Source organism: Melanostigma gelatinosum (genome assembly GCF_949748355.1).
Source record: "Melanostigma gelatinosum genome assembly, chromosome: 18".
In the NCBI taxonomy this organism is placed as follows: domain Eukaryota; kingdom Metazoa; phylum Chordata; class Actinopteri; order Perciformes; family Zoarcidae; genus Melanostigma; species Melanostigma gelatinosum.
Genome location: NC_136651.1, coordinates 23,210,306 through 23,230,305, shown reverse-complemented (window position 1 = coordinate 23,230,305; position 20,000 = coordinate 23,210,306). Strand labels below are relative to the sequence as shown.

Below are 20,000 nucleotides of genomic sequence, written 5' to 3'. Positions count from 1 at the left end.
TGAAGTCGCGGTTTGCTGCTTTGAGGAAGACGACGGTAACAAAACAGAGGACTTCCCTTTTCTTATCAATGCCTATTTTATTCTGCACAACTATTGTGAAATCCACACAAAAACTGTAAACGAACAAAAGCATAAATAATCCTCTCCAGTGTGAGAGACTTTAGCCTCCAGCAGAGCCTCGAGTGAGAGACGTGTGTTGACCCATAATCTACGAAACCTTTAAGTGTCAGTGTTCACTTTAAAGTAGATTTGATGTGCGTGAGAGAGAGATCAAGACCTGCAGCCTTATAACTAAGTCTGAAAAATAAAACTTCTCTGAGTTTATGGACTGTAAATGGACTGTACTTGTATTTCGTACTACATGTCATCATTCACCCATTCACACACTGATGGGAGGGGCCACCATGGGACATCCTCTGTCCCGGGACCCTCACATAAATGTGCTCAAAAAATATTTGGCTGATGTGTCCAGTAGTAATAGATTAGCTGTGGACAGACAGACGGCTACACACTCATGCACACACAAGACCGAACATATGATCTCCCCTCGGCTTAATGCTCGAGAGATCAGTTTAACAGCTTAAACTTTACAAAAATATATTTTACATCTCCAATCCATTATTTCCTAAACAAAGAGAGTTGTTTTATTTCTTACCTTTTGAACCTGGAGAGAGGGTTTTGTATTTCCAGGGTGTGGCTGTTACAGATGAATGCTAGCACCACCACACAGAACACAGGGACTCCCATCACTGTGGTTATCACAGCTCGTGGTGCTGCTGCCGGGATGTCAGTATCCTGTGGGAAAGACCAGGTGGGTTAAGAGAGTGCACACATGTTTCCTTGCTCAGCTTGGTTGAGTGGAGATATGAGAGTACGTGAAGGCAGTGGCCCTGCTGGACCTCGCTGCTTTGGCATGTCTGATTGCAATTTACACCGAGTGGAACAGCCACCTGAAGAAGCATGCTGCAAGAGCCAAATTCAATTTGCTGTAAAATATTTATTTGTAGTTACATGTTTAACTTTAATCAGATCTCTTCCTACTTTGAATGTTACAAGGATGTTGTTGTCATTTATGGTCAGGAATATACGTGACAGACTGCCGTCACTTTAAGGACACTTTGCTGTTCGTAGTATCTGGAGCAGGAGGGAGCCGCACAGTTTTCTGACCGTGCTATGTGGATTATCCTGTGGAACAACCTGTGGATTAACCTATGGATCTTTAAAGTGTGTCGAGGTAATCGGCGGTACTTTTAGGAAGAAAGGAAGTTTTTTTTACTAACTTGTACGAGGGAAATTGGACCAATAAAACACTTTTTGCTTTCACCTACGAGCGGTGTGGTGTGAGCTATGTGCACATAGGACCAGAAACGCGTCAATTTAAGGTTTACACTGCTAAAGGTTTGGACGCTACACATGTGTTTAAACTGAACGCATTAACACATTCATTAATTAACGCCGACAATTATTTTATCGCGCGTTAACGCAGTTTTTTTATTTATTATAATTTTTTTTTTTTTTATTGAAAGACAAGCGACAATACATATACATAACAACAAGAGGATGACAAGAGCAGTGGGATAAAAGCCAGCAAGCATCCTATAGTCAGACTGCCTCATGTTTATGGTTTTGTATTGGAGATATGTTGTCCCTTCAGGGTTGCCGTAGAGCAGGGATTCCCAAAGTGGGGTGCGCGCACCCCTGGGGGTGCGCGAGCTGCCTCTAGGGGGTGCGCGAGAGGAAAAGTGTAATGGCGGTCTGATGGTGTAATAATATTAAATATTAAAAAAAAATGTAATTTTAATTTAAAAGCTGTCAGGTGGGACATCTGAAGCTATCAGTCGTAAAAGAGGAGAGGGACAGAGAGAGAGAGAGGAATCGGAGGCGAGGGGAACGGAGAGGTGCAGCACAGACAAATCGGGAGCACATCGGCCCATCGCGGAGTCAAGGTGAAAAAAGAGGAAACGAGAGTGAGCATCAGACTGGGAAAAAAAAGAGGAAATATGATGAAAAGTATCTGTGTCTGGGCTTCACTTGGATTGGCAACGCAGATTCCCCAAAGCCACAGTGCGTGGTGTGCAGTGAGGTTCTGGCTAACAGTCTGAAGCTCTTATTTACGTCGCCACCTGAACACCAAGCATGCCAGTGCAAGTCAAAAGCCCCTTACATTGTTTATATCGAAATTGGAGGAGTTGACAAAACAGCCAAAAACAACTGGAGTCTCATTCATGTGTTGGGTCTATAAATGACGCACTACGGGCTTCATATCTGGTTACAGAATAGCGAGAAAGGGGCTACCGCACACAATCGCCGAAGACGTGAGCTTGCCAGCTGCCAGAGAGATGGTGGAATGTATGATTGGGGAGAAAGAAGCAAAAAAGTTGTGCATGATCCCGGTGTCCAACAACACTGTGTCGCGCCACATCGATGCTTTGTCCGAAGACATCCTGGCTACATTAGTCGCTCATGAATTGTAAATTAAATGTGATAATCTGCCTCTGAGCCTGTGCGTGTGTCCTCGCGATCCGTATTGCTCTTTAAAAGTGACGCCTTGTGTCACTGAAAGTTATTGAAACTTTGTTGCAGTGTTTCAGGGCGTTTTCACACCTTCAGTTCATTTGCTTTGTTCTGATTCAGGGATTAATATGATACAATGTTGCAGTTGCTCCTTTGTTCGGTTTGTGTTCACACTGCAACATTTAACAGCGGACTAAATATTGTAAACAAATGCCACGCGCGAGCAAACTGTTCTCTCATTGGTCCGATTCTTATGCGGCTATGAAGGCTTAAAAGGCTCTGTTGCTTCTTTTTTTTTTTTTTTTTTAAGGGGGGGGGGGGGTGCGCGAACCCGGTCGGGATGTAGAAGGGGGTGCGCGGCCTAAAAAGTTTGGGAACCGCTGATCTACGGCAGCGGTTCCCAAACTTTTTAGGCCGCGCACCCCCTTCTACATCCCGACCGGGTTCGCGCACCCCCCCCCCCCCCCCTTAAAAAAAAAAAAAAAAAAGAAGCAACAGAGCCTTTTAAGCCTTCATAGCCGCATAAGAATCGGACCAATGAGAGAACAGTTTGCTCGCGCGTGGCATTTGTTTACAATATTTAGTCCGCTGTTAAATGTTGCAGTGTGAACACAAACCGAACAAAGGAGCAACTGCAACATTGTATCATATTAATCCCTGAATCAGAACAAAGCAAATGAACTGAAGGTGTGAAAACGCCCTGAAACACTGCAACAAAGTTTCAATAACTTTCAGTGACACAAGGCGTCACTTTTAAAGAGCAATACGGATCGCGAGGACACACGCACAGGCTCAGAGGCAGATTATCACATTTAATTTACAATTCATGAGCGACTAATGTAGCCAGGATGTCTTCGGACAAAGCATCGATGTGGCGCGACACAGTGTTGTTGGACACCGGGATCATGCACAACTTTTTTGCTTCTTTCTCCCCAATCATACATTCCACCATCTCTCTGGCAGCTGGCAAGCTCACGTCTTCGGCGATTGTGTGCGGTAGCCCCTTTCTCGCTATTCTGTAACCAGATATGAAGCCCGTAGTGCGTCATTTATAGACCCAACACATGAATGAGACTCCAGTTGTTTTTGGCTGTTTTGTCAACTCCTCCAATTTCGATATAAACAATGTAAGGGGCTTTTGACTTGCACTGGCATGCTTGGTGTTCAGGTGGCGACGTAAATAAGAGCTTCAGACTGTTAGCCAGAACCTCACTGCACACCACGCACTGTGGCTTTGGGGAATCTGCGTTGCCAATCCAAGTGAAGCCCAGACACAGATACTTTTCATCATATTTCCTCTTTTTTTTCCCAGTCTGATGCTCACTCTCGTTTCCTCTTTTTTCACCTTGACTCCGCGATGGGCCGATGTGCTCCCGATTTGTCTGTGCTGCACCTCTCCGTTCCCCTCGCCTCCGATTCCTCTCTCTCTCTCTGTCCCTCTCCTCTTTTACGACTGATAGCTTCAGATGTCCCACCTGACAGCTTTTAAATTAAAATTACATTTTTTTTTAATATTTAATATTATTACACCATCAGACCGCCATTACACTTTTCCTCTCGCGCACCCCCTAGAGGCAGCTCGCGCACCCCCAGGGGTGCGCGCACCCCACTTTGGGAATCCCTGCCGTAGAGAAAAGGCGACTTCCGCTGCTCTCCCTGGAGACTACTGGACATCGCTGGTAAAGTCAGCAGACACTTACATGTTAGTGCACCTAAATGCTGAAATTCACCGTAAACGCATTCAAACGGCACGGATCGGGAGCGAGCGAAGGACTTTGAAAGTTAGCTTTCGGCCCCTAGTTTACTTGTTCTGTTTTTCTGACTGTTTGTCTAAACTGTTTTTGTCTGTTACTCTTGTAAAGCGGCCTTGGGTCCCCTGAAAGGCGCTATATAAATTAAAGTTATTATTATTATTATTATTATTAGCGGAAACATTCACGTGAGACAACATCCGGTTTCTTCAGACGAACATCCGGTTTTCAAAATAAGATGCCAACAGAGTATGAATTATATTCACATAAGTATAAAACATGCTGCCTGCATCTCGTGAACCAAATGTTATTGCCCTTTTGTTCATATAGCAGTACTTTAAAATAAAAGTGCGCAATACACTACTTTTGAATTAATTATTGAACTTTGCCATAACAATGCGATTAATCACGATTAATCGCAAAAAATCCATGCGATTAATCGTGATTAAATATTTTAATCGTTGCCCAGCACTAATCAAAATACATATTGTCGTATTTTTAAATAGACACGTGAGAACAAACTGCAACTCTTTATTAGCATTTATTAGAACCCTCCAGGTTCCATGCTTCAAAGTGCGCAATACACTACTTTTTAATTCATTATTGGACTTTGCGCATAACAATGAGATTAATGAGATTAAACATTGTAATCATTGCCCGGCACTAGTATATACACACAAATTAATTAGTACATTCATTTTCGTTCACATTAATGTAAACATAAATTTTCTTAATAATGCACCATGTTAGAGGGCTCCTTGTACAATGTACAGTATTAGTTCTCTGAGAATGTCTTAATATCCCAGCAATATTGTTTTTAGAACTGAAATACCCCTAATCAAATCGAAATTCAATCAAATTGAATCGAAAATCAAATCTATGGGACCATTTGAATCGGAAACAAATAAATTGATGGTTGAATTAACAACATTCTTTTAGTGAACTGAATACAAAAGGCACCAATTCAAAAACAAGAATGATTGCTACATTTTCAGCTGCAGTTTTCTGATACTCCCTTTCAAATAACTCAAAACCTCCCTGAGCAGTGAGCATATGGACAAGGTTCAAAACAAACTCAAAAAACTACTTCTCCTAACACAATACTACACTGACAAATTATATTGTAGAATCTAGCTCTCAAATGCATACCATAGTCCTTTCTGCCTCTCTCCCTCTGATATTCTAGAACTATAATTCCACAAATCTGCTATTATCTCTTTTGGAATATCTCTCATCTGCCAAGCTAGTGTTCTGTGCTTGTGTAAAAGTAGCAGCAGTGGCTGAGAGACTGCGGACAGAGCAGATTGAAATAGGTATCGCTTTTGTTAACATGTAAACTATTGGCTTTTTACTTGCAAGTCATTTCTTGCCCTTGTAGTAATGAGTCGTCAACTCAAGTGCTCTTTACTTCACCTGGTTCACTTCAGTGCATCCATCGCTCTGCTTTGTGTTTGTATGTGTGTAGTGGGAGGAGTTCAGCGCTGCAATGCAATGATGAATTACACCAAAACATAAAAAAGTGCCAATAAAATGTACTAGTAACTTGCAGCATATCAATACTACTTTGATAATTTTGCACCAGGGCCTGTTTAATACCGGGTTTCAGTACCAATCCCTACCTTAGGGTAACGTAAAAACACAATAACATCTTGCTAGAGCCAGTGTTGTTTTGTCCGTTCTGGGCTGCCATAGCAACATGGCGGTGCGACATGGCGGTGCGACATGGCGGTGCGACATGGCGGTGCGACATGGCGGTGCGACATGGCGGTTAGTGGTGTCACGGATCACGGATCGATCCGTGATCCGTTCGGATCAGCCCTCACGGTTCGGATCAGCCCTCACGGTTCGGATCACTTGTGAACCGCGGATCAATCGAGTATTTTTTTTTACAGTGTAATCATCATAGTGTGTAATAACGTTCTACTGCTGCTGTTCCTTTTCAAGTAACAAGTCCCTGAATATCAATGCAGCGTGTCAGTGAACAGATATAAAGCAGTAGCGTGCAGTGGCGGCTGGTCAATAGAGGGCCATGGGGCATGGCCCCACCATGAGGCACACAAAAAAGGAAAGAAAAAAAGAATGTACCCAGTAATGTGTGTAAAATATGATATCTGCGCAAAATATATGCTTTTCCTGCTCGTCCTCTCCGCCTGTGTGCTCGTCTGCTCGTCCTCTCAGCCTGTGTGTAGACACTGAGAACGCACAGCTAGGGGGGCCTAATCGTTTTGGCCCAAAAGAGACGGGTCTATGAAGCAGTTTAGCCAATTGCTGATTCAAGATATAAATGAGTGACATACAATTTAGCCAATCAGCGCCCTCAAATAGATTCAGCTTGGGGCCAGAACGATCAGGCCCCCCTAGCTGCGCATTCTCGTCAGGAGAAGTCTCTGCAGGCGCCCGCACCAGCGCGAGCACTCCTCCTCCAAGACCCGTTTGAGAGGAGAACTTTGGCGGAGATTCTGCAGCCAAAGAGCTGATATCAGATCAGCCTGACCTCACAATCAGACAGCAGACTAGCGGGAAAGGGAAGCAGTACATGCGAAGCTTCTGTACTATCTGTACACCAGACAGGTTTGGCTAGCTGGATGACGTCATGCTAATCATTTATTTAGCTTTTTAAAACAACGGGGACGGATCCAGCACGGACAGTTACGGGAGTGAGGGATGAGGAGGTAAGGAAACATGAGAACACCAGGGTAGGGAGTGAGGGATGAGGAGGTAAGGAAACATGAGAACACCAGGACACACATGGAGAACTCTGTCAATCTACATATTAGGCAAAGTGAACATATTTTCGTCTGCTAAATGATTGTAATGTACATAGTTGTCCTCAGTCTCATCTGCTTAACTTGGTCATGGAGGCATCAACATGTAATAGAGATGTTAAATTAACAGTGAAAACTCATCATAGCTTAATTTAACATCAGTATTCATAATTACACTTCATATTTACTTCGCCTGATCTTTACCTCCTATAACAAGGTCCATAGGGGCATCTCAATAAATAAACATGTTATATTATATTATATTATATTATAAAAGTGTTATTTACTGCTTTTTTTATGTTAAATGTTTAACTGCCAAGTAGTAATGCGTGTTTGATACTCAATTGTTTTTGCATTAAATCATACTGGGATGTTTGCTGAAATTGATAGGATGGCCCTACCTAGAACATGTTCCACCAGCCACCACTGGTAGTGTGTTCACGTGAATGGAGCAGCTTAGAAGCATTTAACGGTGAAGTCATGGCGAGCGGAGGAACATCAGAAGCCGCGGCGTCATTTAAGTCGCAAGTTTGGGAACATTTTGTCTTCCCTGTAACTTATGACGGATGAGGGTGGTGGACAAAGCGTTACGGTATGTAGGCGTTATTTAAAGAGAAAGACACACGACAACGGAAATACATGGGACATGTCCACACATATGAAGAGACATCATCCCGTCTGTCAGTGACGGGGACACTCCGTTGTAGAAAACAAAGGATTTCTAAATCTGGTTAAAATGCTTGAGCCACGCTACGAAATCCACTCACGCACCCACTTCAGTGTGAAGCTGTTCCAGACCTCTATGAGAAGGAAAAGACTGTAGAGACTGCTTTCACCACGGCGGAGTGATTCTTAGTCCAGTGCTGTAGACACGCCCCCTCTGTGAGAGTCACACACACACACCTGGGGCAGGTGCTGTAGACACGCCCCCTCTGTGAGAGTCACACACAGACACACCTGGGGCAGGTGCTGTAGACACGCCCCCTCTGTGAGAGTCACACACACACACACCTGGTTCAGGTGCTGACAGAAGTATCAGAGTGGAAGCTAGACAGGCCCAATAATATTCCAGTCACCACAGAAAGGTTGACCCTCTCCCCAGACAATGGAGATATTCTCATCTTTTCAAAAATAATGTCACAGTAATGTAACATTATTGTGTATTTGAATGGCATAACCTGACAGGAAGTAAACACAGACCCAAGTTGTTGATGAGCAGTTCAGTTCAGTGTAAACAGTGGAAGCTAGCTCACTGGCTGTTTCTTTCTTTCAGTATTGATGAAAGGACGAGGATATCAACATACCTCATGTTGCACTTAAACTTAACAGAATTCTTGAATGTATTATTTTTATTTATTTATTTAACTTTGTTTCGAATTGGACATCTTCAATATTTTTGTTTTCATGTAAGACTATAGCCCAAAGTTCTTTTCTTTAAGTGTTCTTGAAGTTCTTTCATTAATAAATGGAAAGCAAAGTTATATTTGTCTCCTCCCCTTTTCTTTGCTGATCCAAAAAATTATTCGAACCGTGACTCAAGAACCGTGATCCGAACCGAACCGTGAGGTTTGTGATCCGTTACACCCCTAATGGCGGTGCGACATGGCGGTGCGACATGACTGTGCAAATTCATGGTGCGACATGGCGGTGCGACATGACTGTGCAAATTCATGGTGCGACATGATGGTGCGACATGGCGGTGCAACATGGCGGTGCAACATGGTGGACTCTGAAGAGGACCCGCTCCCTAGATATAAATGGCTCTTTCTAAGATAACGAAAACACAACAATTCTTAGTTTTAGGTCATTATACACTAATAGAACCGTGTCACGAATGTTGTATTTTATTTCAGCAAACAAGATATCTTATATTTCCTCACACATACAGTAGCTCCTCTATTCTTACTTGGTTTGAAGGAACAGTGTGTAACGTTTAGTAGGAATAGAGGAGCTACTCTATGCGTGAGGAAAAGCCCGCTAGGTGAACTAATGCAGTGTAAAATGACTGTAATTTGACTGAAATTCTTTGCCAATTACATGCACCCCCACCCCAACTGTAAAATACATTGCAATACTAAAGGATAATATAGTCATTCCTAGGGGTGGGAATCGCCAGAGATTTATCGAAGTATCGCGATAATATCGTATCGCGATACTTCGATAAACCACGCGACTGCGATATTCTGAGTATTGCGATAACAAAGGCCTATATTGCGATTTATTACTTTTTTCAACTTCAAATTATGTCCCGAAAGGAAAACTGTGTCAACATGTTTTATCTGATAAGATAAAGTTTTCAATCTGTTCATCTCACTTCAATCATTTTTATTGCAGCAGAATATGATTGTCAAGCAGACAGACTGACCAACAATGTCATAAATGTTGCATGAACCTGACAAACTGAACAGTTTGTGTTACTACATAGTCCAACTTAACTGAATGCAAACGTGTGGACTCAGTATATGAACTATAACTCGTATAAGTAGGATATTAGAGTTATATAACTCAGTATAACTTGTGATGCGTGGACGCGGAGGGCAGAGAGACAGTTATGCGCTGCACTCTCCCCATGAGCCGGCTGCTATTGGCAGATTTAACCCCGTTGTGAGGTCAGATGTCTCTTTGTTTTGACCAACTTCCTACCAATCACGCTGACCCGGGACCTTTGCTGACCTCACCAGAAAATAACTCTGTAACCATCTAGTGGACTGAAGAAGCAATTGATTTGATTTTTCTAAAAAAAGATTTTTTATAGTTTATAAAATAAAAACATCGATACTTGGCGTCCATGTATCGATATAATATCGCCACGCAAAATATCGCGATACTATGCTGTATCAATTTTTTCCCCCACCCCTAGTCATTCCCCGTTCACACTCCACTAACTTTACTTGACGGAACGGCACTTATTCATTCCCAAATAACTTCACGGTTATCTTCACCAGTATAAGGCTGCTCTGCTGCTCCCATGTCCTCAATAACCATGCATTATCATGATGACCATCTCCTACTGTTATAAGTTAACGCAGTAACATTCTCGACCACAGAATATGTAGTCTTGCATTGTGATATACATTGTTATATAGTAACTTATTTGGATAAAACAGTGGTGGATAAAACAACCACACAGGACTATCTGCTTTTCTCCCATCCAGCTTATTAACTAGCTAATAAATAAAGGAACTTCATCACATTCATGAAAAATGTAGAGTAAGATCAAACCAATGTCAGTCATACTCATTGATTTATAAAAGTTATGAATAGTTTAATACACCCGGAGATATTTAACTGATAGCAACCGCGGCATAAATCTCTTCAACAGTTGCCAAATCCAGCGCCCCTGGTACTTCTCATAGGTCCCGACCCTGCTGACCACCATGGACTTTCAGCTTTGCTCATATCACATTTACCCTGAAACCCAGAGGATGCTTTTGTATGCAAAGGAAAATCAGTGAGACGTTGAGCTTGCTTAGTGACTCATCTTTGTTCCCAGTCAGGTGGGAATAACAGAGAGGAGTGTGAGAGGGGGTGCTGTGCTGACATCACAGCCTACTGAGGAGATGGAGGAAACTATGGAAACGGCTCGTCCCACTTATGGACCACTGCACGTATTGCACCATAAAAAAACAATAGGATTTGAAAATGTCCCCGTTTATGTACTTCTACAGCCACCTGAAACCTTATCTATAAGCATCTTATTAATGCAGCGTTATAGAACACGGATGTTATATCTTCGAAGAGCTGGCCATTTCCAATAACAGCAAAGATGTCGCGTTTGCTAATACTGTGATAAGTTCCTCTTCATCGAGGAACATCTGCAGCTCCGGTGGTCATCAAATAGACTTAAAGCTACAACTCATTTCATTGCATCAATTGCAATATGTTCACAGTTGTTTGTTTTATTTTTCATCGCCCAAACACATCATTAACTCACGAATACATGTGACGCCTAAACTTCCGTAAAACGAGAAGCGTGAAATGCAGATAGCATCTTTACCTAGTGCTAAGCTAGGGGTGACGGTCCATGCACACAGGACGCCGTACAGATTAGAACAGATATAACGTTACTTCACTGTAGTTCAGTGAACTCCTTCAGTCATGTTAGCAGTGTACAGCAGCTAACGTGAGCTAGCGGTATCTAGTGCGCGGTGACATGTCAAACATGCAATGTGAGCTGCAATTCATTTCACAGAAGATGTCTGAAGTGTGTGTTAGCTTCAGACTTAGCTCGACGGGACATTTAATGAAAGAGATCATCTTTGTCGATAAAACGGGTACCTGTTCGCTGCCGCTCCAAGTCTTTCGATGGCCGACAGAAGAGACAACTCGTTGGTAATAATCAATGACGCCCACACTTCCACTTTTCACAATAAAAGCTTCATCTCTACAAAGGTGACGCTCACATAAACTACACGCACTCACTTACATAGATGAGCCTTTTAGCGACAGGGTCTGTGTGTTTGTTTGTGTCCGGATGTCTCTCGCTTCCTCATACGACGAGTCATGACGTAGAGGTCTGGAACTGAGCACTTCTATGGATGTATGTTCCCACCAATGTGGAACGACAAATAATACATTTGGTGCATTTGTATAGTCAAATACCAAGTTCCTTAAATATAGTGCTATTATTCTGCAAATCTGTTTTTTTTCTCAATCCGGCTGCTGGTGGACTTCCAGCCGACAGTGACGCAGCTGAACGAGCAGCGGACGAGTTGTTTCCGTGAGTGCTGAGTCACAACACCATGTGAACCCACGTAGCTGCAGGTACGTTAGTGAAATACGCTAAATAATGTTCAATATCTTATGTTATCGCCGTGCATTGACTGGACCTAAGCTTGATGCGTACCTGCCTTTGCAAACTGGTCGTTCCACGTCAGACGGATCTTAAGTCATAGCTAGGTATGCGCCGACATCAGTTTGTTTTAAACCTTCCAGCCATCCATGGTTGCTCTATTGTGCACATGGATAAGTGTGCAATAGTGCAAAGCACCATAACATATCGTGCCTTTGTCGAGGTCTGTGTTTCCCTCCCGTTCAAATGGCGCTCCACACAGCCCGTGTGTGGCTCTGACCCTGTTCTGACCGGCTCTGTGGAGGTCGGTCTGGCTATGCCACAACAGGCTTTGCTTCATTATGTTCGAGTAAGAAATCGCTTGCAATAACCCGGTCAAGCCAGCCGCTGTTTGGCGTTAGTTGCCTATCTATTCTTGCGGTCATGACACGAGTGCTGAGAGCAGCCAAAATGACGAAAATAGACTTTCCCTTAAGACCTGGGCTGCGGTCAGAAAGTAAAACAATGATGCGTCTTCATCGGACGACCTTTCTTTGACGTCGATGGACAACTGCATGGGGTCAAGGGAAATGCGAAGATTCATACAGATTTAGGAAAAGATAACTGCGGTGCTCAGAGAATCCAGCTTCACTTTCACTGAGCGACGTGAGTGCGCCATGGTGAACTACATCCAAGACGGCCACCAAGGACTACTAGTAGCCTCTGAACCTCGAGCTGTTAGAGGGCGTTTCTCTGCTCCTTTCACATTTCAATCTCTGTGGTCTTGATTTTCACTGCAATATAAAAGTCTTGCACCTCTTTAAACAGCACAATCATGTCTAGAAGTAGAGAACTCAATGCATGTCTTCGATACACATAACACGTAACACAGGAGCTATATGCCACAAATCCCAAAAAAGAAAAAAACTTTAATTTCATTTCTTTGAGAATTTCTTTTACATGAATTGGAAAGCAATGGAATCTATATATCCAACATTTTTCCAAGTTGCCACAAGTGTTTAGACAAAGATGGAGGCTTTACGTGCTATTTGAACGATGTCCATTTTTCTTACAAACTGCTGTCCTCGATGCAATGTGTTCGGTACGGCTGCTTTACGAAGGACAGACGAGGATACCTCTGGCACTTCCTTCTTGCTGCTTTAACACTTAAAGGAACAGTGTGTAACATATATGATAAGAATCGTTGTGTTTTTGTCGCACCGCCATGTTTGTACAGCAGGCCAGAACGGACAAACCCAACACTGGTTGTAGCAGTGGTGTGTACTTAATGATAATCTATTGCTGTACAGCAATAAAACATTCGCAAGTAAAAAGCCAACACTTTATTAATATGTCCATTCAACAAGCATGAACATGTAAACGAAAGTGAAACTTAATTGAATCTGCTCTGTCTGAAGTGTCTCATCCGCCACCGCTATGTTTATATTGTTCATAAACTCTCGGTCTGTTTGCCAGATTCACTCACAGCTGGTGGAACAATAGATTAGACAGATGACAAACCTGTGTGTGTGTGTGTGTGTGTGTGTGTGTGTGTGTGTGTGTGTGTGTGTGTGTGTGTGTGTGTGTGTGTGTGTGTGTGTGTGTGTGTGTGTGTGTGTGTGTGTGTGTGTGTGTGTGTGTGGTCGGAATTAATGAACAGGCAAGAAAGCAGGGAAATGAGTTTTGAAAATGTTTCAACTCAAAGTCGATGCGTCATCTGATCGGCTTTGCTGATCGACCTTTATCGAGACCACCGTACAAACTGTTTTGAATGAATATCGACCACGAATGATTGGTGGCCGATCGTTTGGAGCTCCCTTGATTATTTGATTGCCTCATAAGTATAGTCTAAATCAGGGGTGCCCACACTTTTTCGGCTTGCGAGCTACTTTTAAAATGACCGAGTCAAAATGATCTACCTACATTAAAAATGCTGAATATCTGTTTATTTATATATATATATATATATATATATATATATATATATATATATATATATATATATATATATATATATATATATATATATATATATATATATATATATATATATATATATATATATATATATATATAATGCAGTCAAGAAGGTATCGCATGTCCTCATGTTTGGGGACTTTTCCTCTGTGAGGAAACTGTCCGTGAGCCCTGGAATTCAGCTGAGTGTCAACATCTCATCCGCCACTCCAGACGAGCTCAGGTGAAACAGCGTTGACATTTTTGATGCGAGTGAATCAACCTCAATATCTTCCCGAAATGTGCAGCACATAAGTGTAGCAACTGGCTCGAGTAAAGCAAAGTCTGGAAAGCGTTTGTCAAACTCTGACAGACACTTGTCAACCTGCTCTGTGTAGCGCGCACTGTCAAGTTACGCACACGCCTTCCGCTGAGTCTCCAGTTCTGACGCCAGGTTTTGGAAGTTTCCCAAATCATGGCGCTACAGCTTTAGCTTCTTTAGTATAAATCAATTGGAAGGCTAACTAATTAGCTCGCCGGAGTTTTGCAGTAGCTCGCGCGGTTGACCGCGCATACGTGGTGACCCGTGTGTTAGAAAATCAAGTGGCAAATGCCATGCAGACATAAACAATTTTTTGAATGGCATGCGATCGACCCGCAATACCTCCGCGATCGATGTATTGGGCACCCCTGGTCTAATGCCGTGTTCACACCGGTCGCGTTGATTTTTTGACGCGCGTCGAGATTACATACAAAGTCTATGCACAGACGCGATGAGACTGGCGCGCCGCGATTTTGCGTTCCCGCGGCGCGTTGGACGCGTTATTGCAGTGCGGTGGACGCGGTGGACGCGTTGGACGCCGCAAAATCGCCAACGCGCGAGTTGAAATTTTTCAACTTCAGCGACATAATCGCGTGACGCTGTGGCGCGATAGCCTATCAGCGTTGAGTTGCTGCCCCCGTCATCAGTGCCGTAGCTCCTGCCGGTGCTGAATCGCAAACAACAATGGAGGACAAATTAATAGTGGCGGTTTGTGGCTTCCCCGAGCTCTACGATACGTCGTCATATCACTACCGCGACCGAACTATGAAAGATATGGCATGGAGGAAAGTAGGTGAGGACGTCGGACAACCTGGTAAGTTATTATTATGTCTTTGTTACTTGATTCTAGCTATCGGTTGTAATTTACTAACTAGCTATATGAACCATGTTAGCATGAAAGCTAGCCCAACCACCGGCTTTCACACTAAATACGTTATGCGTTCCTTGTCAGATGAGATTTGCCGACGGAAGTGGAAGACTCTCAGGGACACCTATTTGAGAAAGAGGAGCAAGGAGACAGAGAGAAAGAGTGGCTCAGGAGCAGGACCATCAAAGAAGTGGAAGTACTCTGCGGTTATGTCTTTCCTCAACCCCTTCGTGACTCCCAGGGAGAGTAGCGGTAACATGGGGAGGGTCGAGGGAGACAGTACCGCAGAGTACTTCACAGATGCAGGACCAGACCAGGACGACATGTCAGAGGCAGCAACAGGGCCATCTGAGATTGACAGGAGAGGTTTGTTGAAGTGAAGACACAAAAGCACAGCATAGTTAAGTCATACAGAAAATATTACTACAGCTGAAGTAGTAACGACAGGCCAAAGCAGTGCAAGAGGTTTGTTTTTTTCATTTGGCAAAGCCTGGTTCTGTATAGTCTTCATACTTATTAAAAAAAATGTTTCATGAGCAAAAATAAGTTATAATAAAGGAGCTTTGAACCCTGGGCTCCGGATCTTAAACCACTATACTGTCATAGCTTTGAAGGCAAATTACTATTTAATTAAAGCAGCACTTTTGAGTCATAAAATTGTTTTATTGTTCATGTTCAAAGATGAAACAGATTGGTCATCAGAGGACGGTGAGGAAGAACCTCAAGGTGCTGCTGCTCCTCCTCCTCCTGCTGCTCCTCCCGCTCCTGCTCCACCCATGGGTATGTACATCACAAAAGTTGGATTGCATTTTTTTGTATGAATACAATTTATGCATTCATGGTATGTTTTTCACAATTACAAATATTTACTTTACAAGCTATTGTAGTGATGGGATGCAATAGTTTCACAAAATATGTTGTTTCCATGTCATACAGGAAAAAGAAGGGCCCCAAAAAGGCCAACAGGGATCGAGAAGCAGCAGAAGATAGAGAAGCGCCTTCTGCAGGCATTGGAGAGAGACACCCCTGCTCCACCAGCTCCACCAGCTCCACCAGCTCCACCAGCTCCACAATCTCCACAATCTGAGGATGAACTCTTCATGAGGAGCCTGGTTCCTTCCCTGGAAAGATTGCCACGCCAGCAAAAGGAATATATAAAATTGCAATTTCACAAAATACTTTATGATGCCAGCACTGTGGTGCTGAATTTGGAACATTTGGATTAGACATCTGGGGGACAATCTTTCCAGGGAACGAACCAGGAATAAAAAAAAAACAATTAGTTTGTATTTTGTAAAAATTAGTTTGTTTTTTGTATATGTTTTTTGTATATGTTTTCTATACATTTTCAATAAATAAATGCACTTCATTTCATGTTACTTTGTCCATGTTCTTTATTGTAGTTTTACAAGAAATAAAGAAAGGATACAACTTTTATTTATATATATATAGTTATATAGTTATATAGTGAAGGACACACTGCTACAACATATATTAAGTAACATTGCAGGAAGTTTGCTCAGTAGTAATGTGTGGGTGGCTCTTAAAAGAGCCGTTTTGGATGCGCTTGGGCATTACACGGTGTCTTGCCATGGGACCGTTCCCTCAGCAGAGAAGTAGGATGTGAAGGCCTCCCTCACCCTGATGGCTTCTCTTGCAGAGTTGTTGGCAGCAATTCTTCCCAGATCTGGCAGTGGCTCCACCTCTCCAACCGGTATGGTCACTGCAGTTGTTGGGGTGGTTTTCCGCAGGAAGTTATGCAGAACACATGTAGCCTCCACACACTTCTCTGCAACTTCTGGGTGGACCTCAATGGCTCGCCTGTACATCCTCCACTGAGAAGAAAGGATCCCAAAGGCATTCTCCACAACCAACCGAGCTCGGGAGAGACGGTAATTGAAGATCCGGCGGTCCCTTGGAAGGATGCGGCCGGGGAATGGCCTCATGAGATTTTTCCTCAGTGGAAAGGCCTCGTCAGCAACAAAGACGTGCGGCTGAAGTCCTTGGTGGTCAGCTCCTGGTAGTGGCAGGTCAGCAGGCAGTTGGAGGGTGCCAGATTTAAGAGCTTGACCAAAAGCTGAGTTGGCCAGACTCCCACCATCGCTGGTTCTTACGTAGCCTCCGACATCAATCAGCCGGAAACAATATTTCGCATCCACAACTGCCAGGAGAACTAATGAGAATGTTCCCTTATAGTTGTAGAACTGAGATCCGGAATTAGCAGGGGCTTTGAGGACAACATGCTTTCCATCGAGTGCTCCACAGCAGAGAGGGAAATTCCACCGCTCCTCAAACTGCACAGCAATTGATCTCCACTCCTCTGTGGTGGGCACAGCCATGAACTCCTCCACAAGGCTGTGGCAACATCTGGGACAATACCGGCGACAGTGGAGACCCCGACACGGAAGCTGTTTGCGATGGTCCTAAAGGAGTCACCAGTAGCAAGATATCTGCAGCACAGAAGAACATTCAATTTAACAGAGTTATTGAACATACTGTAGCTTCTAATTGAAGGCGTTTTTTATTGATATGACTGCACAGCTGCTGTCATGAATAATAAACATCTTAAATGCTGGTGATTTTCGTAAGATTACGTTATTTTGAGTATTGTCGGACTTCGGATCCATCATGGATCCAAACTCCATTCAGAAAAACTATGTTAAAGTGGCTTCCTTGCCCTGTTGTGGACCGACAAAGCCTGAACTTATTTCATTCTTTCATTAATTCATTTTATGGAACTGCCACTCACCGGAGACAGACGGACAGGCGCTCCGCAGCTGAGATGGAATGCCTGTAGTAGGTGTCCAGTCGACAAATCCTGGGACCGACCCGAGCCAACAGGTCATCAAACTGGCTAATGGTTAGCCTCATGTAGCGCTGGAAGCGGCAGTCATCCAGACGTAGTTCCTGGAGAAGTCTGTGAAATTCACCGAGCTGTGTTCGCCTACGGATGCTGTTATGGACCCAGAGACGACTGCGTTTGGCATTCCGACGTTTGAGGGACTTCCACAACACGTACAGAGCAGCAATTGTCCTTATTCCTGTCATGGTTGACGGCGGAAAACAATGGCGGCCAGATCGAGGCTTCCAGGACGATAAACCACGCCCCCTCTCCGGCGCTACGAGATTTTGCGGCGTCTGGTGTGAACACGACCGGCGGCGCGTTGGACGCTTTTTTGCAGTGCGTTGGACGCTTTTTTGCAGTGCGTCAAAAAATCAACGCGACCGGTGTGAACGCAGCATAAGCCCTTGCTTCGTGCATCTTCTTAGTCGCTTAGTCGAAGGGAAGCAGGCTACACGTGGTCAGAGAGCCGTCTGGTGGGACTGTGGAAGAGGGCACTTGCGATCCATATACAGCATCTGCCGCCATATTTCAATCACTGAAATCCGCCATGTCCCTGCCAGAGCGCCACTACGGCGATGTTTACATCTATCTTGTGTAGAATCCGCAAGGAGGAAAGCGTACAAATGTATGGACAGTTGCATGTATTTTCTATCTAGATGGGTGAATAATGCTGCTGTTTGGAAGGTGTTACTGTGGGATGCGTGTCCTGCATAATGACACCACGCATTTAAAGATGTCAAGCTGGAAACGCAGCGACTGTAGGCAGCAGATAGCTCAACAAAAGAGCAATAACAGAAAGGTGTTCTACTCCACAGGCCACATGCTCTGTGGCATATATACATGCAAGTTTGTGTACATGTATGCATGTACATTACATGCTTGTGTAATGAAAACATACTGTAAAATGATACATAAATCTATGTAATATAGTTATCTCCTGCTTTGCAAACTATTTACATCGACATGTGTTTTTACAGTGCTTATCAACAGGAGTGTGTTCAGATAGAAGTGCTGTAACAAGCTGAACATTTAACACTTCACTGGTGTTCCCAAATGTTCTGCTGGCAGTTGGAATTGAGATCTTAACAATACAATTGAGCAATGAAAGGGGAAGGTTCATTTAACAGCAGCTGCTGGCAGGTTTGTGCCTGTGACAGTGTTGGCGTTGTGTTTGTGTTTGTACCGGTCTGCAGAAGTGAAAACTACTTGTAACTGTGGCTTCCAGTCATTGAGTTCTCTTTCCCATCGTCCGTTTCAAACGCCATCATTTCAAATGTTCCTGATTTCATCATTTCTTTCAGTCTTTGTTTTGCTCCCTGACTTTATTACATCCCTTTGTAATCTCTTCCTTGCATGGTCTATTCCTGTCAGCAGGTGGCGCTGGCTTAGCCTCTGGTACTGATGACAATTCTAGGTGGACATCCACTGCAACTAGTTTCTCCTCCTCCTCCCTCTTGCTCTGCATTCTGCTGAGCAGCTCGTATCGCTCCATGTCTCGCTCCTCTCTTCTTGCTGGCTGCTGTGTGAAGGCAGATGAAACCCTGTCAGGGGACAGCGGCTCATCACATTTGGCGCCTGTATTGATAAGAGAGTTTATGTCAAACAAGTTAGAAAAAACATTTAAATGTGTGATGTCATTTCTGCAAACAGGTTCAACCCTCTTAAACTGCTAAGTCTTCACACTGCAGACTCAGAGTAGCCTTTTCTATAACTTATTACAACCTCAACCCCCTGAGTTTGGATGCTGTGTACAACGTGAACACAAATGACAGAAAGCATCATGAGTTCATCAGTGTGAACATTGGCTCAACATGGTCTCTGTAATGTGTGCAGTCGGAAATAGATGCAGAGGATTGACAAACCTCTGCATTTTGACTGAATTTACATCGAAATGAATCTCAACTCGTCTGCTGACAGTTGGTGTAACTCATCAACGCCTCGGCCCACGACAGCAAACCATGTCAGAACAAGTACACAAAGACATGATTTATGGCTAAAAACACAACAATGAATACAGCCAGTGTTTAGTTGAGCTTACCTTTGATAAAGTGTTGCTGCAAACAGGTGGAGACTTTGACGGCTGCCACTGTCTGCCCTCCCCAGGGACAGAGGCACAGATCCACAGTCTGCTCCTTTCACAGGTCTTTCTGTAGAAACATGGCCCAGGCTTGTCTCCTCGTCGGTTAGTGCATCCGATTAGCGAAACAA

At 43.6% G+C, this 20,000-nt stretch overlaps 2 protein-coding genes across 3 annotated transcripts in view; one reads left to right on the top strand and one right to left on the bottom strand.

Moving 5' to 3' along the window:
• The window catches only part of pam (peptidylglycine alpha-amidating monooxygenase), a 96,502-nt gene extending 85,069 nt beyond the window's left edge, over nt 1-11,433 (bottom strand). The window contains exons 1-2 of the mRNA XM_079289821.1: nt 11,309-11,433; nt 656-795 (exon numbers count right to left, since the gene is read on the bottom strand). Coding sequence (XP_079145947.1) covers nt 656-747 — 92 coding nt within the window. The 5' untranslated portion in view covers nt 748-795; nt 11,309-11,433. The remainder of the gene's footprint in view (nt 1-655; nt 796-11,308) is intronic.
• Nucleotides 11,434-11,462: 29 nt separating this feature from the next.
• Nucleotides 11,463-20,000, top strand: part of pomk (protein O-mannose kinase) — a 14,881-nt gene continuing 6,343 nt past the window's right edge. The window contains exons 1-2 of one of the 2 annotated variants that reach the window (XM_079289688.1): nt 11,463-11,570; nt 11,708-11,794. The gene's annotated coding sequence lies outside the window, so the exon portion shown is untranslated. Of the gene's footprint in view, nt 11,571-11,707; nt 11,795-11,854; nt 11,930-20,000 lie in introns of those variants that run through there. The other variant, XM_079289689.1, reaches the window with a different exon arrangement.